The sequence below is a fragment of the Antrostomus carolinensis genome, unplaced genomic scaffold (genome assembly GCF_000700745.2).
Source record: "Antrostomus carolinensis isolate BGI_N321 unplaced genomic scaffold, ASM70074v2 scaffold7243, whole genome shotgun sequence".
In the NCBI taxonomy this organism is placed as follows: Eukaryota; Metazoa; Chordata; class Aves; order Caprimulgiformes; family Caprimulgidae; genus Antrostomus; species Antrostomus carolinensis.
The window spans coordinates 133,521-145,464 of record NW_010305793.1 but is presented as its reverse complement, the minus strand read 5'-3'; the positions used below and the strand labels follow the sequence as shown (position 1 = coordinate 145,464).

At 39.0% G+C, this 11,944-nt stretch overlaps 1 protein-coding gene across 1 annotated transcript in view; it reads left to right on the top strand.

Annotated features, from left to right (window-relative positions):
* Positions 1 to 8,411, top strand: part of CRB1 (crumbs cell polarity complex component 1) — a 77,445-nt gene extending 69,034 nt beyond the window's left edge. Inside the window, exon 13 of the mRNA XM_029084249.1 lies at positions 8,196 to 8,411. Within this exon, the coding sequence (XP_028940082.1) occupies positions 8,196 to 8,411 (216 nt within the window). The remainder of the gene's footprint in view (positions 1 to 8,195) is intronic.
* The last annotated feature ends 3,533 nt before the right edge of the window (positions 8,412 to 11,944 follow it).

Below are 11,944 nucleotides of genomic sequence, written 5' to 3'. Positions count from 1 at the left end.
AATGCTATCAAGGAGTCTTCTCAAAGCCCACAGCTTAATGAGAGCTTACCTCCCAAACTGCCAGCCAAATCACTTCTCTGTGTATAACCAAAAGTCTGCTGTCTAAGAGAAAAAGCATTTAATGCTCTGACCTGTGAGACACTTATCCAGTAAAATATCTGATGGAGATTTTAAGGGACTACTTATGTACTTCTGGCTTGTTTGGGCCCATGGCTGAGCTCATGTAAAGTACAGTGGCCAAAACCAGAAACGTTATTTCTTCTGCCTAAGACAGACCACCCCAGACCTACTAAATACCACTGTATTCATAGCTGGACCACTTCCATTAAACAGTTTATATAAGTCAGACATCAATACTACAAGTGGTTAAAGGAACTATAGCTACTGTAGGTAGCCTGCTCTTTAAAGATTAATTCTTAAAAGTGAGCTTTTGAGATTGAAAGGCTACTCAGCCAAAAGGCTAATATTGTAAATAGAAGGCCACTTGAGCCAAACCTTATGGCAAGTACTAGCACTGAGGAGGGAGCAAATTGTTTCAATTTAAACACAGCACTGTTTCCAAGTGATGCAGGAATGGTCTTTCAGCCTAAGGTGAGGAGGAGGAGGTCTGTGTAGTCTGGTGACTGGAAGATCAAGACTAATGTGGATAATCATTGTTTCACCAAAGTCTGATTTACAATTTAGTTGCAACACTTCAGAGAGCTCCATCTCCAATTTCTTGCTCCACTATAATTAGAACAAACTTCCTTGTTAACTTCTGTAGTGTCACAACAGTGTGACTTCACATGTCAGGAGGGAAGCTGTCAGAATTTCTTAATGAGCCATTTGCCTTGCAAGCCCAGCTAAATCCTAGACTTCAATCATCTCCACCTTCACTTTCTCACAGTACAACAGAGATGTAATGCTTCCTTGATAGTAAAAATTGCATTTTTCTGATCTATAACTGGTCAAGCCAGATGATCAATTTATTATAGCTGCTAACAGTAATTCTCTCTATATTTGTGCTTTGATTTCAAGAACTGTCAGATACAACTAGAAGTTGACATTTTCCAGGAAGGAATTCATTCAAACTGTCACATTTCAACTAAGACAAACTATTCAATCTACATTTTATAAAAAACCCATATACTAGATAGAGGTGTAGTGAATGTAATTTCTTCAGAGACATTTTAAGAAAATATTCAATGATCTCCACTACAAAACAGAGAAATAAAAAAAAGATTACTTACAACCATTCTTCTTCAAGGTGAGCTGCCTATGTATATATATATATTATACTGTGGAACTTCTGCACACATCATAAGTAGTCACCTAAGTTTTGTCTTCAACAATGTCCATAGAGGTACACACAGGACTCTGGGTCTCATTCAGGCCCTTCAGCAATGGGATTGTCTTTTGCTGTAGATGCAATGAAAACAACTTGGAGGCTGATGGCAGAAACAGCAACAGCAATGATGAAAATTCAAGATTATCTACAACTCTATATGTAGTATAGATAGATTTTCAGAGGACTGCAGAGATAGATGAGGAACAACAGGATAGCCTCCTCCCAGTGGACGTGGTGTCAGAGGCAGAAGTTCCCAAGACGTGGAGAGAAAAGCAGTCATGCTTACCTTGGAGTGTTACCTGGCATATAGAAGGCAAAGCCACCTGTGACCAGCACCAGAGCCAATATCCATCAACTACAAGCCAGCCTGAACTGAAGGGATGGGCTGGCTAATGCAGGGGGAAGCAGTCATGTCTTTAGGCCACAGAGATCTTCATCAGGTATTCAAGGCTCCAAGTCTGAATCTGGTCCTCCTACAAGCTAGTCTTGTTCTTTTTCATTAAGGAAGAAACTCTGCAGCAGTCTTCTAGTTCTATTTCTTTTCTCTTGCTTTCTGCTTCTCAATTTCACAGAATTCAAACACTTTTCTTATCAGATAATCTTGAAGCTTTTTAGCTTTTAAACCAGGTTTAAAGTATGGCAAACATCATGCCTTTCAGAAATTACTTCCTTCACATACTGAGACAAGAAGAATGGCTACGCAATGTGACTGCCATAGAAAATGCACTTTTGGAGCCCAAAAAGATAAACTGAAGAGTTGTAAGGTGTGCAGAAGGAAAAGGAGTTGGTGGCCTCACTGGTGATAAACAGTGGAAAAGCAGCTAAGATGCATGGCAGGCACTATGTGCTGCCTCCTTTGTTGCCACAGGTACCAAAGTAGAAATAAATAAAAAAGTCAAGTACCTGAATGATAAATGTGTATAGGCACACTCAACATGGATGAGTCCCCACATGGACCACAGCATGAAGTAGGAAACCAGGATAGAGCATAAAGAGGATAAAGCAGTTATAAGAAATAGGTGATGCATACAGATTCTTAAAAATAGTTTGCCATTTCCAGTGGCCCGTGCAGTGTTTGGCTTGGCTGGACATGAATCTGCTCTCTTTAAATGATTCCAAAATGGATTATTGGTTCCACTCAGCAGCCCAACACCTAGGTCAGCACAGCTCTTGGGACCTGGTGGTGGTGTTTACCACAAGCAGAGCAGTTACTTTTTACCGATGATGTGAGGGAGAGCAATAGGTGCTTGCCTGCGAAGGTGAAAAAAAAAAATAATGGAAAAAGGGACTTCATGTGCTGCTCATTTAAGATACTTTTATTGGAACAAAGTCAGTCCATAGATTTATGGCCACTTTACTGCTGTTCAAAATAAACTGTAGTCCCTCAAGCTGGGGTTATCAATGCATCTCATTATAACAGATTCGTGTAAGACTGATTTGATTTCTTCTTGAACTACAGGGATTCTTATTTGGATTCAGCCTTTAACCGAAAAAAAAAATTATGATAGGATGGTTGTAAATCCTCAATGAAGTAAAATCAGTGTATCTATGGGCTTTTTAATCAAGTTCTTTGGCTGCCCAGTATTATCCCTATATGCCCACAAACCTTACAAAGTAATTCTGACATGGATTAGGACCACTCAAGCCAATCATCCCTCATTGCTATAGCAAATGGTTTTGATTTGGGGGCAGTAAATCTGGATGGAGAGGATCAGATATTCTTACCATGAATGAAAGGATAACTGGTGAGTGGTGTCAGGGCTTGGGATCCAGAGACTTTGCCAGCAAAAGCTCCAGTGCACAGGAGCAGCTGCAGAATTCCTGGAAAGCCCTGCACGTGGCAGAGAAGGCAATTCTCCAGGGTTTGTCAATCCCTGTGTTTTAAAGCTTGTGTTGACATCTCTGTCTCACAAAGCATTCAGAATCAGGCATGTTTCTATGCCAGTACTGAAATGAAGGCTGATTAATTCTTAATGCCCAGCAACAGAAGCAAGCTTCTGCTTTCAGAGCATGTTATGCCTTTCACAGCCCAAAGACACAAACCCTTGGTCCAAGCCCCAGTTTCCCACACAAAGCTCATGCCTGGGTAGCAGCGTCCTGAGGAAGCTCATGCTACTTCTCTGACACCTGCAGCCATTTCTCTGCTGGCACTGCAGCTCCCTCTTCTCTCCTCCTTATCCAGCTCAGCCCTTGGTGTCTGTGGCCATAATTCTCATCCCCCATATCGACATAAAGCAGGATTAGATCAGCTAAGCCACGCTGATGTAAAACACACAAGAGGAAGAGAACCGGTGTGTTTTACTGGCTCCCTTGTGCTATTCCACTTGCCTTTGGCATTTGGCACACATGGAAATGCTCATATATAGCAAATCCCTAATGTTCCCCTCTTATAAAATAACCGTTTGGAAGACGGCTTGTTTAAAGATAAGCTTACATATACTGGATTGATAAATGCTACTGAGCTTTGACTTGTGAACCGAGTCCTCCTTATCCAAACTGTTCATCTACAAAGCAAATCAAGGAACCAAGGTGGAACAATCAATCTATTTCAATAACCAAACGAAAAGCAAAACCCAGCCCTACAACACAGTTTCACTCTATCCAGTGATTTATGTTATCTAATCTGAACATTTAAAATAATATTTATTTAATAATTTTTAAAAACCTAAAAAATTAATCAGCTCTGAAATTAAACCACTAGTGAAAAAACAAAAGACTTTGTTTTAAAAAAAGACAAAAAAAGATTTTTTTCTGCATTTCCTCCTGTTTTTCCAGATGAAGTTATTCACTACATGAAAACTAAATTCAATAGTATTTTATTTTTCTTCCTTTTTTAAAATTTTGTCAAAATAAATTCATCTTGCTCCAGTTGACATCCCAAGACATATAAATAGAACATGCTACATAAAATATCTTAGTGAGAAGCAGATTGGCCTTCTAATGTTAGCAGACTTCATTTTGTTGGTATTACCATGGCACATGACATCATCTTGCCATCAGCATCTATTACTATTAAGGCTACAGCTTTTACTGACAGCTACTGTGTATGAGGGGCAGGGGAACTCTCACAACTGTTCCGCCACTGACTCCCTTATAAACAGCCTCATAAGATAATTCATGTTGGAAGAGCCCTCAGGAAGAGCCCCAGTCCAACCTCCTGCTCAAAGTGTAATGAGAGTCTCTAAGGTATTGCCCCACCAGTAAATTAACCCTCCTTCAGTTACCCTACATATATTTAGTTATTCATAAGCAGTGCTGAACTTACATTCAGAAGTAGCTGTGATCACCATGTGGTATTCGTTAGCAAGAATTATTTCTGAAAGGCTATCAGAGTGTATGGGGCTCTCATAGGCTTCCCTGACAACTAAGGTCTTTCACAAAAAGACCAGCATTTCAGTAATTCAGTAACTTGTTTCTGAAAATTCAGTAACTTGTTTCTCTTCATAAATGTCCAGCTGTCCTCTGGCTTTTTTTGTTTGTGCTGAGACAAAATGAAGTTTGTCTCGCTTTGTCCTTTCCTTTCTAGAGCTTTCCACCTTCTGCTTTTGAAGCTCTAGGCCACAGAAGACCTCTTGTGTGGTACTCTGCTATGGCTTTGTGATAGACACACCAAAAAAGTGTATATTCATAGCAAGTTGCCACCTCCCAAGCAGTCCATTCAATAACTAGATTTTCACAAGCTAACCTGGGGAAGTGTGTGTTATGAAGCTGAAAAGTCATGTTGTGGATAGGTGGTCTACCCAAGGAGACATCAGCTGTGCACTGCTCGCCACCCAGTGCCTTAGGACACCCACAGACTCTCAGCCATGGGTGATCTGCTACACGGCTGCAAACACCGAGATAAGCAACTACACGTGTGAGCAGCCCCACAGTGGTCAGAGGGGCTTTGCTCTTTGAAAGCCCACTCTACCATTGTGCAAAATACACAGGGTCAGTAACAGAAAATCTCCTTTTCCGCTGTCTCAGCAGCACTATGTTTCTAAAAACGCAGCTCAGTCCTTTATGTTTTCGGGATCACCAGTTACAATTATTTCAGTCTATCATCATCACCAAATACTGTAATGAACAGATAATGGGGGAAAGAACCCCTCAGAATTTTTTTCCCCAGATCAGCCAGTTGATTTTCCAAATTAATTTAACTGTTCAGCCATTAATTACTTAAGAAGCAGTTGATTTTGATAGGACCAGACTGCAGAGCCTTCTGGCAACTCTTGTTATCAGTTCAGTGCTACTGCTAAGGGGGTTACCTATATTGTAAACTTAGGCAGTGATCTGATAAACCAGAGGACAGCACTTGAATGGTAGATTTTTTTTTTTTTTTGATCAATAGAATCCACCCAAAAAGATGACATAAAGGCCATTTTTTTTCATATTTAGAACTCAGAAGCAACATAATCACAGAAATAAAGTTAGCTTATGTATCTGGTCATGGTAAAAACCCCAGCTCTCTAGATTTTAATCAGTGGGGTAACTTTTTTTACATACTGGCTCAAGAGGAAGTGTTTTGTCCAAGACAGATACAGGCAATACGGGCAATTTTCAATAGTTTTTTTCAAGTTCAAGTCACTGGTTGACCAAAACAAATCCAATTAATTAATAATAGCTATTAAACAGAAAAAAGAACTGGTACAAAATGCACAGTGGATTGCTATGGGTGCTACGGGTAAGGTTTCTGCAATAAATACTGCAGAATGAAAAAAAGCCCCGTTATGATGATTTTAACTTGAGAATGAGGTTTAGATATGTGATTGCATTTTAACAAGATACAAGATTTTTTTCTCACCAATTCCTTTGCATAAATATTTTCCTTAAGAAATAAAATTAATTTGAAGGATATCATAAATGAAAATGTCTCCATATAGACATACTTACTTACAAGAGGAACAGAAAGAGTATGGAGTGGAAAACAGGAGAATAAGTTCAGAAATTTCACATATCAGAGACCAGGCAATACCATCCATTTGCCTATGGTAGTGATTTTTTTATTTTTTTTTTTTTACAAATTGCCTGTTCAACCCTAGGATCAGAGTTAACTTACGCTATGTTGGTCCTCAGTTTCCCAATGCAGACAGTGAAAATAAAAGGCAGCTTCTGAGAATAAAAATTCCATTAAAAATTTGCAGCCTCCCTGAGACAAGAGAAGCAAAGGTCATATACTCTAACACAGTACAGAGAAAAACTAAGATCTCAAATATATCTGTAACACCATGTGAAGATGAAATGACCTTCTCAATCCAATACAATTTAATAGACCAATATGTTTCATGCCACCTTGTTTTAGGGTTGGAGTCATGTGGTCTGTCACCTGCACTAGATTATTTCTATTGGAAAAAATGTTTTTAAAATCATAGCAAGCATATAGCCATCAAGGACAGAGGAAAATATCCTAGCTGGTCATGCATCCCCTAGAGAGAACCCCTGAGCCAAGCTTGCTTTTATTATTATAGTAGGACCTTTTACATCAGCGTGGAGGTGGAGAGGGAAAAAGAAGAAGGATTGTTTTAACATTTTCCCTCTGGCATTGTTGTTGTTCTGCAAAGGCACGAGTCCAAGCAGTGTACGCACAGTAACAGCATCCACTTACAGTTCATCTATCGCTGTATGCAAAATCGTCATTGTTCTCGGGACTGCAGTTGCACATCCTTAGAAATGACGAGTAAGCAGGTCACTAAGATATCCTGTAACATGCAGTATCTAACTGGGAAATTGGCTTTGACCTGCTGTTTTCTGTTTCTAAATATTTTGGGATTTGAAAGCTCAGCCTCAAGCACACATTCATCTATGGCAGTTCAGCTGTCATTCGTAATACAAATCAAAAGATGATGGATGGCAGAATCTGCCCAGAAGTGCAATTCCTGCTAGGGTCATTCTGTCCGTAGTGACCACGTTTCCACACTAACTACATCACTTCACTGGCTTACCTCACTGTAAGCACATTTTACACATAAAAGCACATACGTAGATGTGTATAAAACATTCAGCTACCAACTATAAAGTTTTTCTGGTCTAAAGCTTTTCAACGGGCAGATTTGTTTACGAGTACTGCGCCTTCTGACATTATCACATTTCCCACTGCCACATGAAAACAGAAAAAAAAAGAAGAGACGTTCACTCTGTGCTGTACTGCTTGTGTTTCTGTAGATGATGCTACAAAGCCTGTATGTAGAAGAGCTGGGCGAATATTTAAAAACATATTTGTGAAAACACACTGACTAATTTCTCACTGAATAGATTTCAGTTGCACTCTCGTGCAGCCTCTATACACTCATTTCACGCAAACATGCTGGTAGAAAAGTTCACTGGCACGAATGCCTGTAGAAATAGCACATTTTACAAAAAATATTTACAGTAAGCAAATTTTCTATATATAAATACAAGTATTAACATAAACTTGACTCCTCCAGCAAGAGAAACAGAAACATGACTGAGTATATATCCAGTCAAAATAACTCCTGCTTAACTTGCAGTAGCAAAGATAGCAACATATTTACAACCAAATTAGGGATAACTAATTATTATTAAAGTGATTAAACAAGTAACTGCTGAATTGCTACTAGTCTGTAGACATATTAACTCAAAGGTTATTTTCAAGCAGAAAGGAAGCTGTCAAATGAAGTGGGTCATCATGTGAAATTCATCCAGCTCTGACTTGCATATTAAATGATCAGCATCATGTGTGTAATTTTCTGAAGAGTCCAAAGAACAAAATCTGGAGAGGCTAATGTACTTCCCTATCGTGCTTCAGCAGTAGTTCATCTATGCAAAGTCTTATCCATAGAATAGTTTTTGTTTTCCTTCCACGGTAGCTCAGGTGTGTCTCAGCATTCTCTTGACGTAAATTATATTGCAATTATTTCAATCCTTCCAGTTGACAACTGACTTGATCTCGAACATATTCACCTCCATTGGCTCAGTAACGCTGGCCTTGTTATTGATCCTCTCCTTGGCAGTTGTGGTTTCAGTCATCACTGCCAATAAACGGGCGACTCAAGGGACCTACAGCCCCAGCCGGCAGGAGAAGGAGGGATCCCGGGTAGAGATGTGGAACATGGTGCAGCCACCGCCGATGGAAAGACTGATTTAGAAGGAAGAGCTCCTCCATCCTCGAAGATGGCTGAAAGGGGACAATGTACATATGTTAGATATATTAATTTCCACTTTCATACCAGGAATATTCATTATAAAGATTACAATGACTTTGGGCTTTCAATATTATCTTTTTAAGTTCAATAACATTAAATTTCTCTTAGCATTTAAGTGAACCAATGCCATTTATCATTGTTTTGGATCCAAGTACCATTTTTATTTGCACTGGAAACTCCAGCCTTGATAATCAGCAGTAGGCATTACAGACAGTAATGGCTCCTGGGATACACGTAAGTGCCTGTCTCAGATGCAACATGAGTAACAGCTTCTCATTTGTGCTTTCCTTTGACTGCCTAGCAATCACCACTGCAGAAGACAATGCAGATAAATCAAATAAGCCTGTACAATAAAGACATTGTAATTCTGTTATCAAAGGGTTTATTACTAGAGCTGTGTCTCAGCATATCTACTTACATCTGTTAATCAGGGATTAAAAGGAAGCTGTGTGAAAACTCTCCAAAATAAATGCTTCTAACTGAATTGGTTCTCTTTCCTCCACTTCTCTTACTTTACCTGCTGCCCCTCCACCTTCTACTGAAAAGAATTTCAGTTTCCACAAAAGCACGTATTTTTCTGAGTATAAAATGCTGTATCCTAAAATATCTAGTGGGCATAATCTGACCCCTGAGGAGACATGGAATCTAAATATGCTAAAAAAATTCTGTGCAGTCACACTACTGCCATTTTCTTATTACAATATTACCTGATGGTCCATTTTAGAAAACTATTGCTTCTTGCATTGCAAATGTACACTGGCTGACAAAAAGCATGCTCAAAAACATTTCCCAAAGCTCATGGAAAATACCAGGAAAGAGGGAGAAGTGGCCTACAGGTAAAGCTTGGAAATAATTCCGACAGACTTGGTGCTTCTCCTAGAGCTCAGAATTCTCATATGGTCATGGGCAAATAAATTTTTATGCCTCAATTTTCCTCTTTTAAAACAGGGATAATCCCATTTAACTACCTCGTAAACCTCAGCAGCAAAAGGATTGCAACTGTTTGTTGAAAAAGAAACAAACACATAAAATGTAATGGAATAATAGGAGAAGTTTGAAAAAGATCTTGTAATGAAATAGACATTTGAAAAGAGAGTTAATGATCATTCTTGTAGTAGGAAAGGATGTGCCAAAAATACATTCAGGTCAAAGGGGGTTTTTGAAATGTAGAGGCAAATTTTAGCGGTAACTCATAGAGTTAATTTTCACATGTAGTCAAGAAATTATAGCATCAACATTGCTCCCACACAAACTGAAGCCACAATAAAGAGGCAACAGAGTGGAAAGTCCATGAGGGCATTTCTTTCTTCCTGCAGTCCAGCTTACATGTTCCTGCAGTTGTGAAATATCCCAGATACATGCTTCAAACCCCAGACGGTTATTCCAGCAGTTGCATAACAGAGTATGCACACTCAGTATGCAAGAGTTTAACCCATCTTTTTCATGAATTATCAATTCATAATTCATTTTGAATTAATCCCTTAAAGGATTACTGAAGATCAATGTCACTCACATTTATTTTCATATTAGATGATTAGCAGTAACTATGATAGTAAGCACATTCTGGATTTTTTGCAGTCCTCACTGATATCTTTCAAAACAAGGCACTACAGAAAATGTATGTGGATGGTAGGATTCAAGTCGAGTTAAAAGAGCAGAATGTAGTCACAGGAAAAAATGCATAACAGATTTTATTGTAGCCCAATTTACAGCTCTACTGCTGAAGCTTATTATTTTGAATTCAATTGTTGTTGTACAGCTGCAGTCTAAATTCAGAGAGTTCAAATGGCAACTCAGGACAGAATGGAAAAATAAGTTACCAAAAATATGATGAAAGGTAAGAGACAGCAGAGATTCAGGGTAGATCTTTTCAAATCATGGCACTATGCAATTACAGATGTTATAGCTTTTAACTGAAACTCTTGGTTTAGCCCAGCATTTGCCCTGTGAGACACTGCTACAGTATAATAAACACCAGAAAGTTTGTCAGGTGTGACCATTTCTAGAAAGATACATAAATATTAAAAAAAAAGAAAAAAATTACTCAAAGAATGTATAGTTTGAGGTAGCAAACACTCAGCAAATGAGACAGTAAAAACAGCACATGAGGATGAGAGTCCACAAGTAAAGCAGGAGTGATTTGTGCAGACTCTTACACACACTGCGTTAGCCTCACCCAAAAAAGCTGAGACACACAAAGGCAAGGTCATCTCTGCATAGAAATCAGCAAAGCTGGCAAAGACAGAAACCTGTGATAACAAGAGGTCAAGTAGTAAGGAAGGGGAGAAGAAGAGCTGTGGGCTGGGAAAGGCTTGGGGACAGAGAGCTCTCAAAATCAGGGGGAGTCTAGAAGCACAAACTGGGCACAAGGAGCAGAAGCAGCATTGAACTAGTAAAGCGGGTGCAAAGAAGATGCTGCCACACATCTGCTTTATGTTCTTGGATTTCCGGTCAATGAGCTAAAATGCGAAATAAAATTGATAGAGAACTCACTAAACAGAAGAGATTGAGAAAGAAAACCAGAAATTAAATTAAGTCAGTTCAGAAATAGCAGTGGAATGGTTATGATAAAGACCTAACTTTGAAGTTCGTCTTTCTTTGAGCAGAGGTTGGACTAGAGGACAACAGCAGGTCTCTTCTAGACTAAATTATATGATTCAAAGAAAAATCGACAAAAGAGAAAGCAGCTGAAGACAGAAGCAGTTTGCATGGAGAACTAACTTGAAGGAAAGCACTAGTGTTCACAGTGAAAGACAGAGCCAGAATAAGGAAGTGGCTGGAAAGTAATTCTGCTCTTCTTGGTGGTTTGACTTTCTGGAGGAAATTTTGGAGACATTAGAAAAACAATCTGTACAGAGGCAATAAAATACTTGAGAATCTGTGATACCCAGGAATGTGTACAGAGGAAGGAAGAGGCAGAGAAGATGAAGTCTGAAGAGTTTTCATTCAGACCAAAGAGAGCTCTGGAGAAATATACTCCTAAAGAATTAAAAAGACACTCATAAAAGCACAAGAAAGGGAAAATCTCACAGTGAAATATGAGTGCGGTTTGTAGAAGGTAAGTCAAGGAGACAGAAGGCAGGGGAAAACCTTTAAACTAAGACTAGAGTAAATTGTGATTGCTGTCAGTCTCAGTGGAGACGAAACAATAAAAATAAGAGTGGTGAGATTTCACGCAAAAGTGAGATAAGAAAAGGAAATGAAAGTGGATGGTAGTTGAGGAAGGTGAAGGCAAAAGCTGGATCACAGCAAGGGTGAAGCTGGGTTTTCATAGCAGTGAGACCGTAGGAAAGCAAGGGAGGATGATGGTGAGTCAGGAATGAGAATTACCTACTGAAGCAGATCTGTGTAAGATAACTTAGAGGGAACATGTTTTATTGCAAATAGAGATTAAAATGTGAAATATTCAAAACTCTATTTACAATCTTGTAAGAAACAAACAAAAAAAGGCCCAAAAGGCACAAATGACAGATGT